This window comes from Myotis myotis, unplaced genomic scaffold, assembly GCF_014108235.1.
Source record: "Myotis myotis isolate mMyoMyo1 unplaced genomic scaffold, mMyoMyo1.p scaffold_m19_p_16, whole genome shotgun sequence".
Classification (NCBI taxonomy): Eukaryota; Metazoa; Chordata; class Mammalia; order Chiroptera; family Vespertilionidae; genus Myotis; species Myotis myotis.
In genome coordinates, this window is record NW_023416320.1 from 10267733 (window position 1) to 10293558 (window position 25826).

Consider the following 25826-nt stretch of genomic DNA (forward strand, 5'->3'; position numbering starts at 1 on the left):
CCCCTTTACTTCAAATTCTCTCGAGTTTCCATAATCTTTATAAAGAATCTCAGGGTGGTCGGGGGTTGTTCTGGGGAAAATTCTCCATCACAGTAGTCCCTATCCCACCCACGACACTTCACTGTAACCTAAATTCAGCTCAGGAGTGCTGTGGGGATATTACTTCTGAGAATATATTATTATTTGCAAAGATTGTAAAGCAGAAAATGATTTGTGCTTGCGGCCATCATTTACTTCTTTGAATCGTTTTCAATGGGCAGAGAGGGAAGTTGCTAAAAATGTTCTAAATGTGAACCATTAATTGGGGCTAAGATCACACACACCAAACGGTGAGAAGCATTAAGCAAAGCCCATCGGCCAAGTCAGTGGACTCGGAGTTTGAAGTGGGCAGGCAGGCCCCACAGGGGGCTTGGGGAGGACAGGGCAGTGAGGGAAAGGTGGGACCCCTTACACTTCCTGTGGTTAATGAGAGCAAGTCATGCTGCAATGAGCAGTTTCACGGCAGCTTCCCTGAGGATCTGCAATGAGGGCCCTACATTTCCAGCAACTTCTGAATTTCCACCTCAGGTCCCAGGAGGCCTGGCTATTTCATTCCTGGGAAGTCTCGCTCTACAATAAATCCAGCCATATCCCTCTTGCTTTCAGCTGGTTAGAATAGTTCTCTTTTATTTTGTTCCCAGAAAAATGATTTCCCAGGACTGGGTATCTGGCGATCAATGGAGAATTTCAGTACAATCTGGTGCCCTCAGCCCGGCCCCTGGTAACTATCATGCCTGGATACTTTTTTCCTTTAGCTATTTCATGGAAATTGAGGAGAAGGCAGAAAAAGAAACAAAACTAAAGATCGACTCTAAATATATAGTCATTATGAAGAATAATATAACATTTTCAGAACAATTGGGGAATTGGGGGCCTGAAGTCCCACGTTGACAATATAACTAGATCTTTTATGTTATTTCTCAGATTTTGAAAATAAAATCTAGGACATCCGTGTACATGGTATGTATACTAAATAGAAGATAAGACATACCCAAATTGCTCCCTTTATCAGGATGTTAAAAATGATAAAGAATTACATCAATTGTGAGCCTATTCAGAGTAGTAACAGCATGGCGATTTTAACGGAACAATTTCTAGAAATTAAAAAAGTGGTCTTTGCTAAATGTTCTATCATCATAGATCATAAAAGTATTTAAATATTTTGAATGATTAAGAAGGGGAAATTACTTGATAAACAAAATGAAATTCTCTATGAATACACATTATTTCAGTTCAAACGATGCATTCTTTAAGACTATTTTATACTTCCTAGGAGAAATACTAAAACTGGGATATGTAAGCACATGGTATGCTTGATCTAGTTGTTACCAGACAATAACCGTCCACTTGTTTCTATTTCAATGGTTTCCACATTCACAGAAATTTAGAAACATGCTGTTTCCATAGCAGCAAATAGAGAGTAAAAATAAAAAGATCTTATTGATTTAACGAGGTTTAGAGAATTTGTTCTCCTTTTCAGCAGTGATTTTTGCTCCTTTTTTAGTCTTTTAGCAACATCTCACATTCCCTTTTCCAAATGTACTTAGTAAATCACATAAATTTTAAAAGAAACAAATATTTAATTTTTAATGTAAAAGGGATGCTAACCTATGGAGTCGAGATTAGGCACCAAAGCATCTAAGTACATGCAATGCCAGTTTATCATATGAATAAAATATAAATTGTATCACAAGATGCTTTGAGATGATTCATTAATAATTAACAAGCACAGCATAACATTTGCTGTTACTGTGAATTTATTAAGACGCAGGCTGGGAATTGGGCTTTTATGCACAGTGGTCAAGCTACCAAATGCACGTTTATTCATGGTTCATGTGGCAGCATGACAGCGAATAACTGAAATGAGTAGTCTATTGTGTGACGTTAACATGCTAAGGAGACAGGAATAAACCTTCTTCCTTTCTGCCTGTGTTTTTTTAAGTGGTATGTTTTTCATCAACTTTCTGATCTCTTAAAATTTCCATTTGTTAAAACATAGGAAATTGGCTCACCTGTAACAGACATACAGCCTAAGGGAGCGATGAGTGTGATGGGGGCAAATCCGTAGGCCGCGAAGTTCCCTGTCTCTCCCAGGGCCATCAGGAGAGCCCCGCCCCACCACAGCAAGCTCCTGAAGAAGGGCCTTGCGTGCTCTTGGTGCGCCAACTGAAGATGAGAATATTTCTAGAAGTAAATCACAGAATGTAAATAAGAAGATATTTAAAACTTGTTTTAAAAATGTTGGCCCTATAAATTTGCATCGTGGCTTTAACATTTATCTGCCAGATCACTGTAGAGCAATGATTATGTTTCTGTGTTTGTGTCCAGCATATGAGCAGCAGAAGTGATTCACACTGACGTAGCATTTTAGAGTTCCCAGGGTCTTCCCACATATGAATGTTGCTTCATTCCCATAACAGCTCTGTAAAATAAGTATCAATACTATCAAAAGTTGAGGTGTATGGGAAGGAGTTAAGTGACTTTTTGGTCCTCCACCAAAACACTTTTTATTATTTTTTGTTCTCATTAAACTTAGTTTTAATGGGTCTCAAAATTCTGTGACAGATTTTGGGTCAAGCTAGTTTTTCCCATTAAAAAATACTGATTTTAAAAACAAATAATTTAAAAATTGCCACACATACAAAAAAAATCCAAATGGCCCATAACACATTCTCCTTTCCTTCTGAAGGTTTTACGAGGCATGAATTGTTCACCGGTCTTTTACTATTAAACCTAAACGGCCAATGGAGATAAACAGTTTCGAGACTGTCTGATTAAGAAGGGGGTGGCAGGTATGGGGATGACATGCATTTAGCTTCTGAGCTCTCTGGGCAGACTTGGTGGCTTTGCCAACTCCAGCTGCCTTCTTGTCCACTGCTTTGATGACACCGACAGCAACTGTCCGTCTCATGTCACGAACAGCAAAATGGCCCAAACGAGGATAGTTCGAGAAGCTCTCCACACACACGGGCTTGCCAGGAGCCATACTGACGATGGCAGCGTCACCAAATTTCAAAAACTTAGGGCCGTCTCCTAGCTTTTCCCCAGAATGACAATCAATCTTCTCCTTCAGCTCAGAAAATGGGCAAGCCATGTGAGCTGTGTGACCATCCAGGGCCAGGGCATGGACAGCACTGATCTGGCCTGGATGGTTCAGGATCATCACCTGAGCTGTGAAGCCAGCTGCTTCCACTGGTGGGTCATCTCTGTGCCACCAGCCACAGTGGCATCTTTGACAGACACGTTCTTGACACTGAAGCCCTCACTGTCTTCAGGAAGAGCTTCATTCTAAGCTTCATGGTGCATCGCAACAGACCTTGCTCCAGTTGTAACACTGCCTGGAGCACAGGTGGCCATGATGCTGGATTTGAGAACACCAGTCTCCACTCGGCCCCCGGGGACAGTACCAATACCACCAATTTTGTAGACATCCTGCAGGGGCAGACTCCAGGGCTTGTCAGTTGGGCCAGTTGGTGGCAGGATCCAATCCGGAGCTTCACGCAGCGTGGTTCCACTGGCATAGCCAGCTTTACGGGTGACCTTCCATCCCTTGAATCAAGGCATGTTATGTTAGCACTTGGCTCCAGCATGTTGTCACCATTCCGACCAGAAATTGGCACAAATGCTACTGTGTCAGGGTTGTAGCCAATTCTCTTAATGTAGGTGCCAATTTCTTTAATAATTTTCTCATATCTCTTCTGGCTACAGGGCGGCTTAGTGGAATCCTTTTTGTTAACATCAACAATTAGTTGGTTCACACCCAAGAGAATATGCTCAGAGGTCTGCCCGTTCTTGGAGATGCCTGCTTCAAATTCACTTACACCAGGGGCAACAGTCAGGACAGTACAGTTAGCCTTAGATGTGCCTGTAATCATGTTTTTGATGAAGTCTCTGTGTGCCATAATACATACTATTCTCGAATTTCCACAGGGAGATATCAGTAGCGATACCATGTTCATGTTCCAGCTTTCAGCTTCTCCAAGACCCAGGCATACTTGAAGGAGCCCTTCCCCATCTCAACAGCCTCCTTCTCAAATTTTTGATGGTTCTTCTGTCAGTCCCATCACACCTGATCAGATGGCCAGCGGTGGTAGACTTGCCGCAATCTACATGTCCAATGACCATGATGTTGATATAAGTCTTTTCCTTTCCCATTTTGGTTTTGATTTAGTGGTGATTTTCATGACACCTGTGTTCTGGTGGTAAAGCCTTTGCTCCAAAACACTGATTTCAGAATATCGAAAAGTCCAGATGCCAAAATAAACATAATTGAAATGAAGTTAATAAATTAATAAAGAAAAACCTTTTAAAAAGAGATTCAAATTTATGAGTCAAAGTAGCTATCGCCATGAATACACCATGGTAGAATGCTTTGGGAGCAGAGGGTTAGGTTGGGAGAGTCTTACTTATATCTGGCTTGAGTATTTCTTTGTATTTTAAACATATAAATTCCTGAAAAACTGGCCATTGAATAAAGCCCTATTTCCTTATTGATTTTATGATAACTGAACTTCCTTATTGCAAAGTATGTACAATTCTAGATTACTTAAAATTTTTTTTAAAGAAAACAATAAAAGTACTAGAAGAAAACATGGAACATTAAAGAAAATCTTAGCTTATGCCAAGGCTATGAGTACCTTTTTAAATGGGGTACAAACTCATAAGCCACCTACACACCTTGCCTACGGTATATAATACTATCAAGAGGACCACAAAAACATTTATTTAATTTCTTTTAAAATCAGAAGAAGAGAAAACATGACTGTAATCCAGTTGGATTATATTTCTCTTTATGTTGGCAAGGTCATAAAATATAATTTTTATATTTTTAATGAAGGAAAAGCCCAAGAAGGCAAAAGTGTCCACGGCCCATTAAAATCGTCATGTGCTAGAAAAATTCAGAATTAGAAAAGTAAGCTCTTCTTACCTGAATATTTAGGGAAATGCTGATTACCAAGTTTCCTAAAACAGCCAGCAAAACTCCAAAAAGGTGAAACTGAAAAAGAAAATGTTTTATTTAAATGGTGCGCTAAATAGCACTTGTACAATATTTACTAAAAAACAAACACCCCAAACAGCAAAACATTTTAGGTTGATACATTCATTCATTTGTTCATTCAGCAAATATTTGCTTGGCATCCATTTGGGAGGGTTGTTTGAAACATGAATAATGACTTTATTAGGATTAGTAGCCCATCTTTACTTTCTCAGACTCCAAACAGTGAGCATCCCTTAGTCCAGGGGTCCTCAAACTACAGCCCGCGGGCCACATGCAAATACAAATATTGTATTTGTTCCCGTTTTGTTTTTTTACTTCAAAATAAGATACGTGCAGTGTGCATAGGAATTTGTTCATAGTTTTTTTTTAAACTATAGTCCGGCCCTCCAACGGTCTGAGGGACAGTGAACTGGCCCCCTGTTTAAAAAGTCTGAGGATCCCTGCCTTAGTCCTTTTATATTGTCATGTGTATCATCAGGCTCTATAAATAGATGGCGAACTCTGAGGAAAGAGAACCATGTCTTAGGCTTCTATTGGGTCTTTGATATCATCTACTCTACAAAATTAGGGGCTTGGACAAAACTTGCTTGGACATATGTATAGTGGTTTAAAACAAGAACTATATAGGTTAAAAAATTATTTCTTTCACATTGCCCAAGATGTTTACTATAGATAGTGCATCTATTATTTGATGACTTCAAAAGATGCATTAGCAGCTCCTCTCTAAATACAAAGGTAGAATATCTTCTAGCATGATAAATTAGCAATGATTTAAGGGATTTCCCCCCTCTTCTTCTATAGTGCATAACTTCCAGCTTGCTTCAAATTCCAAGGAGTTATTTGAATTTCAAATGAACGTTACAACCACAAGGAACCCTTTTCAGAATGCAAAATGTCTTTGAAGTGTTAGAAGTTTATATGAGCCGAAGTGAAATTCAGTATTAAAAAAAAAAAAGGAAGCAAAAAAGTTAAAAACCCATTGAATAGTTGATATACAATATCCCTAGTCTTTAATCAGTTAAGAATTTTCTTTTCCTAATAAAGGCAGTTGGCAATAATTTTGATCGCTATTCCTCATGGGGAACAATTGTATCATAAGACAATGTGCTATTTCCATGCTTTTGATTTCCAGTTAAATGCATTTGGCAGCAATCAGGAAAATAAAGACTCAGATGAAGTTTAGGATTGAATGAAAATCTCCCATAATTACAAACGTAAGATGATAAATAGAAATAACTTCAAAATTCCTTAAACAATTCACTGAGTAGTTTAAATGCCACCAGGGCAAGGGTTTAGAAATTGGTAGCAGCATTTGGCAATAATTTCTTGGATATGACACCAAAAGCACGGCAACAAAAGAAAAAAAAACAGATAAATTGGACTTCGTCAAGATTAAAATCTTTTATGCCTCAAAGGACACTCTTAACAGAATGAAGAGGCAACCCACCTACGTGAGAAAATACTGACAACTCACATATCTGATAAAGATTGATATCCAGAATATATAAAGAACTCCTATAACTCAACAACAAAATAAACACTCCAATTTAAAAATGGGCAAAGGGCCGAAACCGGTTTGGCTCAGTGGATAGAGCGTCGGCCTGCGGACTGAAGGGTCCCGGGTTCGATTCCGGTCAAGGGCATGTACCTGGGTTGCAGGCACATCTCCAGTAGGAGATGTGCAGGAGGCAGCTGGTCGATGTTTCTCTCTCATCGATGTTTCTGACTCTCTATCTCTCTCCCTTCCTCTCTGTGAAAAATCAATAAAATATATTTAAAATAAATAAAGAAAGAAAGAAAGAAAGAAAGAAAGAAAGAAAGAAAGAAAGAAAGAAAGAAAGAAAGAAAATAAAAATGGGCAAAGGAATTGAGCAGCTATTTTTCCTAAGACAATATACAAATGGCCCACCGGCACATAAAAAGATGCTCAACAATACTAATCATTAGAGAAATGCTGATCAAAACCACAATGAGCTATCACTTCACACCCATGAGGATGTCTAAAAAAAAAGGAAAATAATGAGTGTTGGGAAGGGTGTGGAGAAATTGGAACCCTGTGCTTTGCTGCTGGGGATGTAAAATGATACAGCTGCTGACCTCACACCATGTACAAAAATTAACTCAAAATTAACTAAAAATTAACTCAAAAGACCTAAATGTAAGAGCCCAAACTACAAAAATCTCAGGAGAAAACATAGGAGTAAATCTTCATGACTATGGACCTGGCCATGGAGTCTTACTGGTAAAACATCAGAAATATAAGCAACAAACGGGAAAATATTTGGACCTCATCAATATTGAAAACTATTTGATTTCAAAAACCACTATCAAGAAAGTGAAAAGACAACCCATAAAAGAGTAGAAAATATCTGTAAATCATATATCTAATAAGGGACTCGCATCTAGAACATATAAAGAACTCTTACAATTCAATACTAAAAAGACAACCCAAACAAAAGTGAGCAAAGGGTCTGAATAAACATTTCTCTAAAGAAGACAAACGCCTAATAAGCACATGAAAAGATGTTCGAGATCCTCAGCTATCAGAGAATGCAAATCAAGACCACAGTGATATACCAGCTCGTCACCGAGTAAGATGGCTAACATAAAAAGCCAGATAATAACTAGTGTTCGCGAGAACGTAGATAAAGCAGAGCCCCCTCACACTGCTGATGGAAACATAAAATGTAAAAGCACTCTGGAAACAGTCTGGCAGTTCCTCAAAAAGTTAAGTTTCCATTTGACTCAGCAATTCCACTCCTAGGTACATATCCCAGAGAAATGAAAACACATGTCCACACAAAAACCTGTACAACAAGCATTCATAGCGGCATTATTCATAATAGCCCCAAGTGGAAATGACTCAAGCGTCCATCACCTAACGAGCAAGCAAAATGTAGTGCATTCATACAATGAATATCGTTCAGCAACAGAACGGAAGGAAGCACGGATGTATGCTATGACCTAGGTAAGCCTTGAGAAGTTTATGCCAAGTGAAGGAAAGTCTAGTCGCAAAGAGCACATAGCCTATGATTCCATTTGTCTGGAAGGCCCAGAACAGGCACATCTATAGAGACAGAAAACAGATTTGTGGTTGCCTAGGGTTGGGAAGGATGGGAGGCGTGGGGTTTAAGCTAAAGGGTGGAGGGTTTCCTTCGGAGGTGATGAAAATGTTCTAAAATGACTGTGGTGATGGCTGCACAATATACTAAAACCAGTGAATTGGACACTTTAAACGAGGAATTGTAGGGGATGTGAATTATATTTTAAGAAAGTTGTTATAAAAAATAATTTTGAAAACACAAAACATTTACAGCTTTGTTTTTTGCCCTGAGAACTAAAATGCTACAAACGTACTAGTAGCTATCTGTACTTCAGTCTCTTCCTGGCTGCAGTGTGGAGGATGGACTGGCAGGGAGCAAGAACAGGGAGCAGGAAGACCAATTCCAGGAAGCAGGAGACCACTTCCGGAGTTCAGAGAAGAAGTAGGTAAGGGCAGTGAAGAGAGTTAATTACACCAGGGCCATGAAGTAACAATATTCACATTCATAGCAGGACAACCTGAAATACGCAATGCTTTTCAGATTACTGAATGGTTTGGACTATCCTTACCACTAATCTCCTTGCCCTTGTATGTAATTAAGTTGTCTGCAACACTAACCCAAGCTGAGTTAAAACTAAAATCCCATATGTGAAAAAATAGAAAAAATTTCAGTCAGGAACAGATTTAAAATATATATGTATATATATTTTTATTGATTTCAGAGAGGAATAGGGAGAGATAAAAAAAACATCAATTGATGAGAGAGAATCATTGACTGGCTGTCTGCTGCAGGCTCCCAGTGGGGATTGAGCCCGCAGCCCGAGCATGTGCCCTGACTAGGAATCGAACCATGTCCTCCTGATCTCCTGGTTCATAGGCCAACTGCTCAACCACTGAGCAACACTGGCCAGGCAAACAGATTTTTAATTTATCTTGCTTATTGTATGCTGCAAGGTTGTTGCCTTTCGTTTTTAATTATTTACTTATGTAAAGTAATTCATCTGTTCATCCATCTATGCATCCACCCACCCACCCATCCGTCTAGTCAAGGAATAGTTATTGAGTACCTACTACAACTATGAGTTCCAACTATGGGGATACGGCAGAGAACAAGTTTGACAGACGCTGCTCTCAAGCAGTTTACTTTCCTTGGAGACAGATCAGCAACAAATGAACAAGAAAATACATCGAGTAAAAACTGGAAGACGAGCATACAGTAATGTCATAGAGGGTGCAAGAAGGCGTCTGTGAAGACAGCATGTCGCTCAGATAGGAGCACCAGGAAGAAGCCACTACGGGAAGAGGAGGGGAGAGCATTCCCAGCACAGGGAACAGCTAGCCCCCTGTTCTGCCTGCAGACTCTGGAGTTCGTGCCATAAAACATTCCTCTGGAGATACTCAGGAGGCTGGAATCTAGCCCTTTCCTTTGAGATGCTCAACGCAGCATCCATCTATGAATTCCTATGACGGTGCCCGTGTGAAATAGTTTTCAAACCTTTTCATAGATGCAAGATTTTAATACTTCTGACAGTTGTGTCTTCCCACTTTGCAGTCAAGTGCTAAGGCATTTTTCTCCTTGATGTTGTTCTCTTTCTGTTGTTGTTTTTGTTGGTTGTTTTGTTGTTTTTTCATTGTCCTTCTTGTGGTTGGCTCCTTTATTTTAATTTTACTTAATTTATTGGGGTGACATTAGTGAATAAAATTGTGTCGGTTTTAGGTGCACCACTCTATAATACATCATCTGTATGTTGTATTATGTGTCCATCACCCCAAGTCAAGTCTCCTTCCATCACCATTTATTCCCCCCGTCTTCACCCTCTTCAACTTCCTTTCCCTTTGGTAATCACAATATGTACTGTTGTCTGTGCCTGAGTTAAACACACACATACCGCCCCCCCCCCCCACACACACACAAATCCATAAACACAGACAACAGTAAGGTTATTGCCTTTCTCTCCTGAGACTGTCTCATGACACTGAATCCAAATCTGGTGATTTAAAGCCAGCAAAGAAGGCCAGGGTTACATAACACAGCATATTGATGCTATTGTTCCATGCCGTTTTTTTATAAACCTTAAAATCTAGGTAAAAAAAAGCCCAACATATTGCCTTCCAATACAATTAAGAACTATTAGATTTTTTTTTCTTTTACTCTGGAACACATTTACTTACATAATTGTACATTCATTATTTTTAAAAACTGAACTCCACTGAGGAGAAGCCTTACCGAGCTTTCTAAGAAGCCATTAGGGTTTTGCTCTCGAGAAATTTTGTTTCAGAACAAATTTATGGGAAAAGTAATACCTTTAATAACACATCCTTTGGGGGCTTTTAACACTTTGTTAAAAGGAGAGCAACAATAGTCAAGAAAGGTGAGATATCAGTTAAGGAAGTCTTAAACTTGGTTCTATTACAAAACAAATCAATCCCATATAATGGAAAGAGGATCTTTGTAACAAGGACAGACATTCTGAACACTGTTGTTTGCATTCAGATCAATATTCATCTGTTCATCCATCTATCCATCCACCCACCCACCCATCCGTCTAGTCAAGGAATAGTTATTGAGTACCTACTACAACTATGAGTTCCAACTAACTTTCACATTTTGTAAGAACATAGTCATCATAATAATTTTAAAAATCTGTAAGCTTTTGTTTCCAAAGAAGCAGATGGCAGACTGCCTTCTGCAGGGCCAGCCCGGGGTTTGGAAGAGGCTTCCTACCCTAAAGCTGGAAACTTGTGAGCTGGCTTAGTTACCAGTCTTTGCCCACACCTGTCTGGGTTTCTGCAGCACGTGTCCCCCTTGAAAGCAATGCCTACCTTGATCTCTGGCTATATTTTGCCAGATCCATCCCCCTGGAGACTGAACGCTATTATCCGTGTCAGGTCCCAGCCGCTGGGAGAGCTTCTGCCTCAGTCTGGGGGAGGGACCATGGCATTGCCACTCACTGATAGACCTCTGCCAGGCTCCCGTGGCCCTCCCCGCCCACCAGACCAGATCTTTCTGACAGCAAGGCCGGGATCCAGTTCAAGTTGCCTGCACCTCTTGGACATTGTTACTTGGGCTCTGCGTTGCCTCTAAAGGGCCAGTCTTTATAGCCAAGATGATACCTCCTCTCCCCAAGCCCCCCTTTCCTGGCTAAAGTCTCACATCCTACTGATCCAGCAGCCACATCCCAACACACTCCAAGGCCAAGCTACATATGACACCCAAAGAACTTAGGAGTGGCGATTGTGATGTGGATCTGCATGTGTCTTTCACAAGAATAATAAAATGGTCTACAAGTGTGGTCACAGAGAACCACACGCTTCTCTGCTGCTGTGACTCGGGCTGCCATATCCAAAGGTAAATGCCAATATTTCGTCCTCTTCTTTGGCTCTCTAACTTACAATTACATAACTGTATGACCATGTCAGTCCTGGAAGCTTACCATAAGGCGTCCATCAGGTCGGATAAGAGGGCAGCTTCACGCCAGTCCTTCAATTGTTGTTTTTCAAGTATTTCTAAAGCATTCTTCCCCCCTCCCCCACCCCTCTCTCTCTTTCTCTCTCTCCCACATTATGTAGCTACATTTTGAGGACACAGTCCATGTGTTCTGATTTCTTTGACATCACTTCCCAACACTGCTCTGTGGAGAAGGGCTCTCTCTGCTTATGATTTGTATCGAGTGGAATGTTGGTTGCATTCAGGTCCTTATTGTAAATGAGCTGATGTAGCTTAATGTGGGCTGTGACAAAAGGGAACACAGTGCATCTATCTTCCAAACAGCCCTGGAACATTCAGAGCTCTGCAAGTCCAGAGCCTAAAGCAGTGGTTCTCAATCTTCCTAAACCGCGACCCCTTAATACAGTTCCTCATGTTGTGGTGACCCCCAATTTCACTGTTACAAATTGAACATAATTAAAGCATAGTGATTAATCACAAAAACAATATGTAATTATGTATGTGTTTTCCGATGGTCTAAGGTGACCCCTGTGAAAGCGTCGTTCAACCCCCAAAGGGGTCGCGACCCACAGGTTGAGAACTGCTGGCCTAAAGTAATAAAGAACCCCCCAGAATTCACAGGGTTCTCCTTGAACTTCAATGAGATATTGGCAACGCTAAATGGCTCCTAGGACTCGATACAGCATTGCCCTCACATACCATCCCTTTTTTCCTAAATCCACTACCTCTTAGGAGATTCCTGCCTACTACAGAGGTGGTTGTTGACGGTGAAAAATTGCTAGTCAGGTAGAGGCAAGACAGGGACTGAGCCAGGGACACTGCCTTTGCCAGCCGAATCCCTTTGACTTGGACATCAGTAGGAAAGACAGGCCTTTCTAGAAGTTCTTTTATAAGTCACTGCTTAGAGATGATGTTAGCAAAAATGTTTTAGAACTTGATCCTATACGTTTTGAAGGAGATTATGGCTCGCGTCCCCTCACAAGGACAAGGAGGGCTAAACCCAGAGCTGCATTTCAGGGGTTGCTCCTGTGAGACAGGATACGGGGGGAAGGTCACAGGTGAGTTGGGAGGGGTGTTCACCTGAGAGTTGCCCGAGAAGACATTCATCCACGGGAGGAATGAAGCCCACTGGTGGGCTCTGCATTAGGGCCACGTGGTATCTCTTTCTTTTGGTTACAGGACCCTTTCATCAGCCCTTCCCAAGGGTTCCCGTGTTCTTTGGGACACCAAGCCCAGTAAGTCTAGGTAAGTCTAGCCGTGGTGACTGGTACAGGAAAGGACGTGGACCTAACCTCGTTTAGTCAGGCTAAAGCCCAAGTAGGTTGAGAAAGTTGAGCTTTCTCTTCTGGAAAATGTAGGGTAGAGCAACAAGCCTCCTAAACATGGGATCCATAGCCCCGAGGAACAAAGGTTGAGGAGGAGAATGAGAAACTGTTAAAGCCTCTGAATCAAGGCTTATGTGAACCCGTATTTCTTCTGGCCTTTTATGTCATCCAAATGGATGAATCTCTTTGATTATTTAAGCCAGTTAATGTTAAATGTTAGGTTTTCTGTGACTTGCAAATTAAGCCTCTTAACTTACAAAGCATTCTTGATAGGGAAGCCAAGTACAAAGGCCAGAAGAAAGATGGACTCCCACTGCAAGCTAAAGAAGGAAGGCCGGTGGTCCAAGTTATGGAAAGAAGAAACAATTTGTGAGGTGCAGAGTAGGTGATTTAAGACACCAGTGTGTCTGCAGGCAGCAGGACGTTCATTTTAGGCAGAGCTCTTTACGGCCTGCCAAGGCCAGGGCGGGTCTCTGAGGAGTCATGCCAGGACAAACACAATCGTCAGTGAGGTGCGGAGTGCATAACTAACCATATGTCAGCCGTGCTGGGAGTGACCAAAGTTCCAGGGATGTGACAAGGTGAGGCAAACGCCTCACAGGTGTGCACATGGTGAGAGTTACGTGGAGGGGCAGTGGAGTGTTAGCTGCCAGTCCCCAGGCAATTATGACACTCTCATGACTCAGGATAGACTGGGTAAAATTTAAGTCTGTCGGACGGAACACAGGGGTGGTGGGGGCGGGTTATAAAAGGTATAAACTGGCCCTGGCCGGTGTGGCTCAGTGGTAGAGCACTGGCCTGTGCACCAAAGGGTTGCGGTTTCCCTTTCAGTCAAGGACACATACCTGGGTGGCAGGCTCATTCCCTGGCCTAGTCAGAGTGTTTGTAGGAGGCAACCAATTGATGTCTCTCTCTCACATAGATCTCTCTCTCTGTCTCTCTCTCTGTCTCTCTCTTTCTCCTTCCCTTCCTTTCTCTCTCTGAAAAAGCAATGGAAAAAAATATCCTCAGGTGAGGATTAACAAAAACAAAACAAACAAAAAAGGTATAAACTGAATAGAGGAATGTTGGACTTTCAGGAAAAAAAACACCCAAGCTAAAATAAATGGCATCAAAGTCTTAATACTAACACTGTATGAACCTTCCCAGGCTAGGGGTGCTGGTGGTACTGGTGGGCTGAACTACAGTTGGTGTCTGAAGATGTGATCCCACTACTGCCACCCAAATATCTGTCAGCTGTTCTCATATCCCCAACCCAGAGGCCTGGAAAGTGGTAAAATGCCGGGGTCCAACCCCAGCAGGTCCAGGGGTCCCCAAAGGTGTAGACGGAGTCGGCGAAGAAGGAAGGACACGGAGACAGTGTTCAGTTGATCAGCAGCCTAGCCAGGATCTCCAGCCAGGATCTCCAGCCAAGTTCTGGTCTGGATCTCCAGCGAAGTTCTGCTTCAGATCTCCAGCCAGGTTCTGTGTCCATGTTCTCTTGCTAGGTTCTCCAGCCAGGTTCAGTCACCAGGTTCTAGTCAGGTTCTCTTGCCCATTTCTGTAGTCAGGTTCAGTCCAGGATCTTTTGCCATGTTCTCTCCAGCGAAGTTCTTCTGTCTGTAGGTTCTGTGTAGGTTCTGTCTTCTTAGTTCTGTGTTCTAAGCTCTGTATTCTAAGTTCTGACTCTTGCTGTCTTATTACATCTGTATTTATACCAGTTGATTCAATCCTATCAATCTCTATTACAAAGGTTAGGGCGTTTCTTATCTCCATTCCAGGGAGTAAAGATTATGTAGCTTAAGCATGATTGTTCGTAGTTAAAGTGATTAATTACCCACCTGGCACTAGTTAAGAGGTTTTATTCCCTCCCTAACTTCAGGGGAAAATCCCTACCTGGGGAAACAACCTTTCTCAGAGACCTTGGTTAAAACACATAGTGCCAAGAAGGTGAGCAAACATATTAAGAACAGTATGCTATATATGCCAGGTCCCTTGAAACAGCAAGCATGGACCGGCTCCCGGCAAATTCCCCCTTTTTTATTTTTTAAAAGCAGGCATTAAAAAGAAAAACCTGAAATGCTCTCTTGTATCCATTTTAAGAGTAGGATTGGCGCTTTCCGCTATTACCTGAGTCCTGATCTATCACCCCAGGGAGAGCTTGCCAATCCTGCACTTTCCCGGGGTGGAAAGGCTGCAGTGGGGTTAAGGATAAGGCTCCTTGGGCCCACCTCCTCCCATGCCTTTACATTTACCTTTCCTTCCTCAGAAAAGCATGGACATACTTCTTGTATAAAACATTCTGTCTGACTGGGAGTAACCTTAATTCCTCTGCTAGCAAGCATATGTGTTAAAAGATCAATACAGAGTCTTATTTCTTTAGACTCAGTATGGCACATCTTCTTAATCTAAAGATCAATACAGAGTCTTCTTTCTTTGGACTCAGTATGGCACATCTTCTCAATCTAAGAATCAATACAGAGTCTTCTTTCTTTGGACTCAGTATGGCACATCTTCTCAATCTAAGTTCTGTACTATCCACCTTCTTACCCTACTTATCCTCTATAGGGGGGTCTGCAGTACCCTGGTGGAGTCCTATCCGTCCCGAGTGTGGGGGTTCTCAATGGGGGGGCTTACCTAAGGGAATCCTGTTCCAGGGGTTCCCAAAGTTGTGGACGGAGTCGGCGAAGACTATCCACCCTCTTCCTACGGTGGAGTCCTATCCATCCCGAGAGTGGGGCTTATCTAGGGGTCCCTGTTCGGGCGCCAGATGCCGGGGTCCAGCCCCAGCAGGTCCAGGGGTCCCCAAAGGTGTGGACGGAGTCGGCGAAGAAGGAAGGACACGGAGACAGTGTTCAGTTGATCAGCAGCCTAGCCAGGATCTCTAGCCATGATCTCCAGCCAAGTTCTGGTCTGGATCTCCAGAGAGGTTCTGCTTAGGATCTCCAGCCAGGTTCTGTGTCCATGTTCCCTCGCTAGGTTCTCCAGGTTCTCCAGCCAGGTTCTGTAGCCATGTTCCCTCGCTAGGTTCTCCAGCCAGGTTCTGTCCAGGTTCTCCAGCCAGGTTCAGTCACCAGGTTCTAGTCAGGTTCTCTTGCCCATTTCTGTAGTCAGGTTCAGTCCAGGAACTTTTGCCATGTTCTCTCCAGCGAAGTTCTTCTGTCTCTAGAGAACGTTCTGTGTAGGGTCTGTGCCTAGGTTCTGTCTCTCTTGGTTCTCCTAAGTTCTGTGTTCTGCTGTCTTATTACATCTGTATTTATACCAGTTGATTCAATCCTATCAATCTCTATTACAAAGGTTAGGGCGTTTCTTATCTCCATTCCAGGGAGTAAAGATTATGTAGCTTAAGCATGATGGTTCGTAGTTAAAGTGATTAATTACCCACCTGGCACTAGTTAAGAGGTTTTATTCCCTCCCTAACTTCAGGGGAAAATCCCTACCTGGGGAAACAACCTTTCTCAGAGACCTTGGTTAAAACACATAGTGCCAAGAAGGTGAGCAAACATATTAAGAACAGTATGCTATATATGCCAGGTCCCTTGAAACAGCAAGCATGGACCGGCTCCCGGCAGTAAAAGGCAAGTGGAGAACCCTTGCTTTAGTATTTCAAGACACGTTTTCCAATTAGAAAATTAATTAGGAAGTGTTCTGGAATGTGAATACATCTGAAGAGTGAAGGGGAGGCAAATATCAAAGGGAGTGAGAAAGGTTATGAGGGATAGAGAAAGCAGTGATATTAGATTCAAGAAAGCAACATCTCATCAAATAACTGATACATTTTCTCTTATGTCCACTTGTAATGAGCTAAGACCAATTACTAATTATTAGAAGTACTACACATTTTATGACATTTCTTATAATCTAGGTGGACTGCATTCTATTACTAGTCGCTAGTGCTCACTGAGTGCTCTCTGTGTGCATAGCACTTCGCTAAGTATTTGACATGCATCCTCTTATTTTATTCCGACACCATCTCTATAGGTACGTAATGTTACTATCATTGTAATTTCAGTAGAGAAAGCTACAAGTAGGGGAAATGAAGAAACTCGCTAACACACTCAGTACAAAGACTGAGCTTTTAAAACTGCAGAAGGCAAGAACAAAAAGGATATCTCGGGGGAATGTCATCCTTGCCATGGTAAGCTCTCAAATGCCAATTTGAACCATCGCCAACATTTAAAACAGAAATTATTTAAATAATTCTCATAAGCAAATAAAATAAATACGGCATAGCATTTCCCACACGATCTGGATAAAACATGTGAGCTGAACAGTCATAGCAAGGCTAACATTATTGTAGAATAGATACAGACAACTGCAAGGAGAATGATATAGAGGAATTGTTATAAGGCAAACACCCTTATAACACTATCCAGATCAAGAAACAGGAATTGGGCATCCCTCCAAGGCCCTCCCTTGGCCCCATCTCATCACATCCTCCCCCTTCCTTAAAGGAACCACTGGCCTGACTTTATAGCCATCGCTCCATTGCTTGTCCTTATAGTTCTATCACCCAAGTCTGCATCCCGAAATACTGCAATTGAAGGTTGTCTTTTTTTCTGATTGAACTGTTAGGTCTATTTTAGTTCATTTGTTTTATTTTTTTAATATATTTTTATTTATTTAGTTATTATTTTTAAATTGAATTTATTGGGGTGACATTGGTTAATAAAATTATATAGGTCTCAGGGGTACAATTCTATACTACATCATCTGTATGTTGTATTGTGTGTTCACCACCAAAAGTCAAGTTTCCTTCCATCACCATTTATCCCTTCTTTACTTCTCCTACCTCTTCCTACCCCACTTCCCCTCTGGTTATTCACCACACAGTTTTCTGTCTATGAAGTGTTTGTTTGTTGCTTAATCCTTTCCCTTTTATCAGCCAGCCCCCCAACCCACACCCTTCTGACAGCTGTCAGTCTGTTCTCTGTATCTGTGAGTCCGTTCCTATTTTGTTAGTTTATTTTGTTCATTAGATTCCACATATAAGTGAAATCATATGGTACTTGTCTTTCTCTGACTGGCTTACTTCACTTAGCATAATACTCTCCAGGTATTATAATACTCTCACTCATGCAATCATGAAAGGCAAAATGTCCTCTTTTTTTATGGCTGAGTAGTAGTCCAATTTGTAAATGTACAACTTTTTTAACCACTCATTTACTGATGGGCACTTGGGCTGCTTCCAAATCTTGGCTAGTGTAAATAATCCGCAATGAACGTAGGGGTGGGTATATCCTTTCAAATTAGCGCTTCAGATTTCTACGGATTCCAGAAGTGGAATCACTAAGAGAACCCTCGTGCACTGCTGGTGGGAATGCAGATTGCTGCAGCCACCGTGGAAAGCGGTATGGCGGTACCTCAAAAAATTACAAATGGGTCGGTTCGGTCCATTTTAATCTACAGGTTCTCTCTCCATTCATTCTCTCCCTTTGTTTTTCTTGTAAACATGATTTATGAGGAAACTGAGTCTTGTAAACCCATGAACTGGCAAAGCTGCCCCTAGCCTCAATTTTTCTGATTGCATCAATGCCAATATTCATTCTAGTTCATATGAACCAAGCCATAAAGAGGATAGCAGGTCGATTTAAATGCGAACACCTGGTCTGCCAAACCCCACACGCGCATTAAAACTCCATTCCTCTAACAAGAACCACGGGGTTCTCATTATTATTACAAAAGCTCTGACAGAGTTGCTTTGAGGTAATCCGTTTCTTTCTTCCCTCTTCTTTCTGCCTTATACACATATCTCACAGAATATTGGGTAAAGGGGATGTGCACGCTACAGACATCAGGAAGGCAAAAAAAAAAAAAAGAATCAAAATTAAAAGAAAACCAAAAAAGGGATTTTTCTTGGGAAGGAAATGGAGAGGTTCAGCAACCTGTACCTGGCCCTTCAATTATTTGTAAGTTTTGGCACTTTTCTTTCTTTAAGAGACAGTAAGATGCAGCTATCAGCAGAAAAGAGATAGATGGAGGGAAAGCAAAATCAATAAAGGGGCGATATGAAACTAACGCCATTTTTTTTTTTTTTTTTTTTTTAGAACATTGTGAAAAGCCATATTCACTCCCCGCCTCCCCCATTTACTCTCACCACCACATTCTTTTCAAGCTGTAGTTTCTAAGCAATGGCCTTCAGGCATGGAATAAAAATAGCTTTGCAGTTAAACCTACTTGCTGTAAGAACTTGAGGCAAGTTATTTAACACAAGTTTCCCGACATGAGCAGTGAGGATAATATATACCTTACGAGTTGTTGGGAGCTCCAATGAGATAATGGCTATAAAGGGTCACACAGTAAATGCATAGCAAATGTCAGTCTCTTTGCTCTGCCTCTTCCCTGCCAAGTTGTATCAGTTTTCCTTGAAACATGTTGACTTTAACAATTCAAGTCATTGAAAATCAAAAGTTCAAATACAGGACATCAAAAATTCTGAATTTCCATTCACCCTATGCGGCATGAACCTTTTGACAATGTTCCTGTGAATTTATATATTTAGCAATATGCTATGCATAAACTTAAAGAACCAGTAGCAACACTCCTTCACATTATTTCCCACATTCTTCTATCCGCTCTAAAACCTTGCTGATTTGGCATTAATTTTTTATTTTAGTTTTTAAAATATATTTTTATTGATTTCAGAGAGGAAGGGAGAGGGAGAGAGAGAGACATCAAGGATGAGAGCGACACATCGACTGGTTGCCTCCTGCATGCACCCTGACCAGGTCTGGGGATCAAGCCTGCAACTGAGGCATGTGCCCTTGACCAGAATCAAACCCAGGACACTGCAGTCCGCAGGCTGATGCTCTACCCACTGAGCCAAACCGGCTAGGGTGGTTTAGCATTTGGGGCCTGGAGAACTATTTCAAACCTAGTTTTACAGGGAAAGAAAGTGAAGCTCAGAGTGACTTGCCCAAGAACACTCAGCCAGTCAACAGCGAAGAATAGACAACGGTCTCTAACACTGGCTGCAAACTGCCTACAGGGCCAATAGGATGAGAGCAAAGATGGAGGCTTACGTGGGGAGCACAGCTGTTCTAAACTGTCAACTCCAGCTCATAGTTACCACGTGGGAAAGAGGGCCAAGTGTTGCTAGAACAGTGGTTCTCAACCTTGGCTGCACATTGGAATCACCTGGGAATCTTGTTAAAATCCTGATTTCTGGGCCTCATCCTCCGGAAATTCTTTTTCTTTGTTACTAATGTTGTGGCCTCACCCCATAACAAAGAAACAGAATTTCCGGAGGATGAGGCCCAGAAATCAGGATTTTAAAAAGATTCCCAGGTGATTCCAATGTGCAGCCAAGGTTGAGAACCACTGCTGTAGGAAGACTTCAGCAAGGGATTGCCCGAACCTGTGACACCACGCCATTTATTTCAAGTACGGGGTAGTTACAGTAAGATATTTTGAGAAAGTGACCACAATCACATAACTTTTTTTTAAATATATTTTATTGATTTTTTACAGAGAGGAAGGGAGAGAGATAGAGAGTTAGAATCATCGATCAGCTGCCTCCTGCACATCTCCCACTGGGGATATGCCCGCAACCCAGGTACATGCCCCTGACCGGAATCGAACCCGGGACCCTTAAGTCCACAGGCCGACGCTCTATCCACTGAGCCAAACCGGTCTCAGCTCACAATCACATAACTTTTAATGCCAAAGTATATTGATACAATTGTTCTATTCTGCTATGCTACTGTTTATCTCTGACTGTGTTTAGTTTATAAATTAAACTTTATCACAGGCATGTATGTATAGGAAAAAACATCGTATATCAAGGATTCGGTACTATCTGTGGTTTGAGGCATTCACTGGGGGTCCTGGAACATAGCCCCACAGGACGGAGGGAGACTACTGTATGCTGAATATCCTTACAGTGCTTTGTACAAAGCAGGGAGCGCAATAACCATTTTAGAAACATTGTCCTTTTATACTGAAAACTTGTGGCTCAGACATAAATAAAATATCTTTGTAGAACTCTACTGCATCCACACTTTATAGCAGGGGTGGGCAAACTTTTTGACTCGAGGGCCACAATGGGTTCTTAAACTGGACCGGAGGGCCGGAACAAAAGCATGGATGGAGTGTTTGTGTGAACTAATATAAATTCAAAGTAAACATCATTACGTAAAAGGGTACGGTTTTTGTTTTTTTTTTAGTTTTATTCATTTCAAACTGGCAGGATCCGGCCAGCGGGCCGTAGTTTGCCCACGGCTGCTTTATAGCCAGGCCTCACTTCCCTGGCTCCTCAAAACATCTTCCCCACAACTACTTTTTACCCTACTACTACTTTCTGCTTGCTTTGAGGTTTCCTCCTTTAAGTACTCAAATCATCCCCTGAGACAACACTGATTCTAGGAGGCCACTGTTAACTATTCATCTCTTACAGAAAATTGTTTCAGGGGAGTTGGTCTTTTTCTAAGAGTGAGGTTAATCAATCAGATCTGATGGTTATCACTGGAGAGACGCAGACAGCGGGGCTATCAGTCAACAGGCACTGTCCAAATATTTAAGTTGTGATAAAACTGATTAAACGCTGGCTTTCCAGTAACCAAGGCTAATTTTGAGTGTGGGAGTCCTAAAGTTTTATTTCATATTTTGTTTTTCTTCAGCCACCCTCATTTTCAGCCTTCTATTTTTAGTCAGGTCAAAAAAAAAGAAAGAAAGAAAGAAAAGAAAAATTAAACTCCATTTTACTTTTATTGGCCTGGCCAGCACTAGAGGCATTCAATAAAATGTTGGCCAAATGAATAAAGAAATCAATTTTTACTTTTGCTTAAAAACAAATGCAATTACTGAAAGGGTAAACTATGACAGTCTTATAAGACAGCCTAAATTTGCACAATAATGGGATATGGTCTTACCTCAAACTAGCTATCGTTTAAATGTCAGCTGAGTCATTTCAATTAGCATACTTTGGATATAGCCTTTCTAACCTGTATAAATATATCGTCAAAGGCAAGTCAAGAGTTGCAAACCAAATCTCACATTTATGTCACATGGTCATCTGTAGTCAGGCGTCAGAAAGCCAAGACAGTCTTGAATTCCAGGAAACATTAAATAAAGGAAAACTAATGACGACAGCCGTTTCCACTGTGAAAACAATGGTGTCTCCTGTTTTGGATGATGCCATGGTAGCTCACAGGTACTTAACACTCCAATTCCTTTACCAAAAGAGAAAAAGCCATTCCTAAACTCTTACTGGGACTGCTTCTCACATAAGCACTCTATAACACACTCATAACATCTACTAGCTTTCGCATAATATAACATATGCTCAAAGAACTCCCCACAGAAAGCCATTTTCTAGCTCCTGTGAGAAGGAAGACGACAGGGAATAGGTTACACACAGTAATCAGGAGGCGCTGGGGCCCCACATTTTTCCTGTTTGAGTATATTTTGCGGTAAGACTTAAAGCCACGCTCTCCCCTCTGTGGAAAGCTACGGTGCACATGCTTACTTTGTCTTTACATAAATAATCTTGTGTTAGATTTTTGAAAATGACATTTCAACATTTCAAGAAGCCGACATTCAAAACGCTTTTTACGAATAAAAGGATCCTAGACATTTGCTTATTGGTTTTAAAAAACCCTGCTTTTTAGACCAGCAGCAACAAATATTTTGTGACTATATTGTGGTAAAATAAAAGGGCCCACGGATTTGTTAAAGAACCGGAACAAAGTAACACGGAAGCCTGCCATGCACCCTCTCCGATCACTTACTAGAAAGAGGATAAACGCGGCCAGTGCAGGGCCCGCGGAGCCCTTTTCCTGACCTTAAACCGAGCCCCAAGGTACAGGGCAGCTCCAAGCCCGTGGCTGTTGTTAAATGTTTATCTGCAGCGTAAACGGGTGTTGTTCGGGCTGGCAGTGCTGCTAAAGGGCCGGTGAGAAAGAAGCGGGGAGCCAGGCAAGTGCCCCCCAGGGCACGGTGCTGCGCGCGGACACGGGGAGCGGCACAGGCTCTGGGAACGCACACGCGGGGCGCCTGCGCGGGGGCCCTCATGCTTCTGAGCAGGGGCTGTCCCTGTCGTTAACTGTGACACGATCCTGGGGGGTACGGGTGGAGGAGGATTCACCCCGCGCCCCAAGAACCCTTCCGGGAGGAGCGGCGGACTGTTCTGGACCCAGCGGCCCAGGAATGACGTGCGCAGGTCAGAGCCGCGGATCTGCGCGCCCCCCCGCCCCCGCCGGTGACTGGGGGTGACTGGTGCCCAGGGATGGAAGCCGGGGGTACCCCGCCCCCGCCCGCTCTCCCACTCGAGGGCAGTGACGTCAGCGTGTGCAAACATCGGGGCGGCGGGTCCACGTGGACTGCGAGCTGGCGGGGGGGCGCCGAGGAGGGGCCCGCGCGGGTGCGCACCGGGCGGCGGCCCTTACCTGGTTCCTGCGGTACCAGGCGCCCGACAGGGAGCCGTTGCCGGCGCCCAGCGCCCCGTACGTGAAGTTCCGGGACAGCTCGTCCAGGGCGGCGCCCCCGGGGCCTGCCATCGGGTCTCGCTCCGGCCCGGGCTCCCGCCTCCCGGGGCTGCTCCGCGAGGCCGCGCTGCCTCCGCTTCCTGCTGCCGCCGGCCGGGCGGGTGCTCCCGGCCACCTGGCTGCCGCCCCGCCCGCCCCGCCCGCCCCGCAGGTGCGCTGCCGCCCCGCCCGCCCCGCCTCCCCCCTCCCGCGCCGGTGCCCGCGGGGATCCCCGCCCGCCCCGCATCCTCGCGGGCCGCTCCCCCCGGCTGGTCACCGCGCGGGCCAGGGGGTCCGCACCTGTCAGGGCGGCGACGAGACCCTCGCCAAAGGCCCGCCCGGCCCTGCTGGTGGCGCTGAGCCAGTGTTTGCTTGCGGGGTGAATGGGGGGGAGAGGGGGGCGGGGAGGGAGAGACACAGGCTGACCAAAGCAGCTGCCTTCGCCAGTCCCACCTGGCAGTTCCAGCTCCCTATCGCTCAGTAGTGCGTCTGTCTCACTTGTACTTTTAAATTGTTTGCAAGTGGAAAAGTCGCGAGTTCCCCAACTACTGTAAGCAGCCCGAGGATGAAGGTTGGATGGGTGAAATCTCAGCGCCAGCCCTGGATAGAGGCTTCCTGCAATGAAGGAGAGGACCCCCAGTGGGAGCGAGGGGGACCCCAACCTGTGCCTGGAACCCGATGGGGCTTCCTTCACAGGGAACCAGGAGGACTTGCTGAGGAGTTGCCTGCAGCTGACGTAAGAGTTCAGGCTGGGAGATTGTTGCTGTTAATGGTCTTAAGGAGCCCTAACCAGATGTTCTGGGTTTACCTGTATTCAGCCTGTGTGTGTTACTGCAAAGGCTTCTCTCTGCAAGGTTTCTCTCACCTGTAGAATTTTGTGATTCTATATCGTTGCACCAAACGCTGGAACTTGCAAATCTTTTGTTGTTTACACCAAGCTGAGATTCTTCTCATACAATGTGCGTTGACTGCCATGACTTCCTGAAAGAGAGACCTTCAAGAGAAGAGGGCGTTTCCAGTGATTTTTAGGGGAAATGTGCAAATGAGAGAAGAAAATGTGGAATAATAATTTCAGATAGAGAAAAGAACAAGACATGTCGTCTCAGAAGTTGTATGGTTTCTTGCTTGAGCATCCAAAATGTTCAGTGAGCAGTTAATATGGTAGATAATTCCAATTTTAAGAGGCTTATTTATTTCAAACTAGAGGCCTGGTCCACAGATTTGTGCATCAGTGGAGTCCCTCAGCCTGGCGCACGGGGATCGGGCTGAAACCGGCTCTCCGCCATCCCCTGAGGGGTCCCGGATTGCAAGAGGGCGCAAGCCAGGCTGGGGTACCCCACTCCTGCACTACTGATTGGGGCCAGGGAGGGACCGCGGGAGGGCTCCAGGGTGTGTCCGGCCAGTCTCGCCCAGTCCTGACCCGCTGGACCCCAGCAGCAAGCTAACCTACCGGTCGGAACATCTGCCCCCTGGTGATCAGAGCATGTCATAACGACTGGTCAAACAGTTGAATGAACGGTCAGACACTTAGCATATTAGGTTTTTATTATATAGGAGGATAAATATCTGGGAGTGTCTCTTTTTAATATGTTTTATACACCACACAAATTTGTGGTGTTTTTATTCATGGTTCTTTCCGTTGAAATGCTTTAGGATCCAAGGAACCGAATATTCAAATAAAAGTGGCTTCAACAACAAGCACCTGTTATCTCCAGGGGAATGTGGCTATTTATGGCTCTATGAGGTCATCATTTCCATCTTCCTGCTCTGCCATCCCTGAGGGATTGGCCTTGTCCCTTTCCATGGTGGCAGCTCCAGGCATCAAATGCAAACATGACCACATTTAGAAAGGAGGTGGGCATTTCTCCTGATGCATCTTTTTATTAGACAGGAAAACCCTTTTCAGAATCCTCCCGGCCGCCTTCCCTCTCAGGTCCCATGAGCCAGGACGGGGTCACGGATGTATGCTTTACCTGCACGGGAGGCTGGGAAAGTGATGTGGGCATGTTCAGCTGGCAAGGAAGAACCAGGAGGCGGTGGGCAGGCAACCCCAGCAGAGCCTGGCACAACCAGTCTTCAGTATATCCTACGAGCCAGATTGCAACGATTCATACAGCCTCTAACAAGCAAATAATAAATGGGTCATGTTACTTTTCTGTTTAAAATGCTTCCAAACCTTCCCACTGACGCAATAAAGTTCACACTTCTTAAGCCGGCTTATGAGACCCTTTATGATCTGGCCCCCATCCTCTGCTACACTCAGCTCATTCCCATTTCATTGTTTAATTGAAAAAATCCTTTTCAGATTTTTTGGTATTTGTTTTAAAACCTCTAATGTTAGAGAAAGACATGACTTGGTGCAGAATAGGTGTGATGTGTGTAGCCTGTGACGAGCGGTTCTGCACATTCCAAGGTGCCACTGCAGTTGCCACGGCTGTCCCAGCGAGCGGGGGTGGCTGGGACAAAGAATTCGTGACCGGCGTTCCTTCCCACACGGTTCACAAGGAGGCAGCACAGTGCGCTGTGAGCT

General features: G+C 43.6%; 1 protein-coding gene, 1 long non-coding RNA gene and 1 pseudogene across 3 annotated transcripts in view; 1 reads left to right on the forward strand and 2 right to left on the reverse strand.

The window, feature by feature from the left end:
- The window catches only part of NIPAL2 (NIPA like domain containing 2), a 66993-nt gene extending 43547 nt beyond the window's left edge, over positions 1–23446 (reverse strand). Inside the window, exons 1-3 of the mRNA XM_036337839.1 lie at positions 23219–23446; positions 4967–5035; positions 2052–2223 (exon numbers count right to left, since the gene is read on the reverse strand). Of these exons, the coding sequence (XP_036193732.1) occupies positions 2052–2223; positions 4967–5035; positions 23219–23329 (352 nt within the window). The 5' untranslated portion in view covers positions 23330–23446. The remainder of the gene's footprint in view (positions 1–2051; positions 2224–4966; positions 5036–23218) is intronic.
- LOC118670662 lies at positions 2230–23290 on the reverse strand (annotated as a pseudogene).
- On the forward strand, positions 22594–25507 carry LOC118670664. 2 transcript variants are annotated; one of them, XR_004972423.1, is made up of 3 exons: positions 22594–23031; positions 23819–24032; positions 24950–25507. It is a non-coding gene; the product is annotated as an uncharacterized LOC118670664 (long non-coding RNA). The 2 variants fall into 2 exon arrangements; XR_004972422.1 differs by having other exon boundaries at positions 22599–22992.
- Positions 25508–25826: the final 319 nt, after the last annotated feature.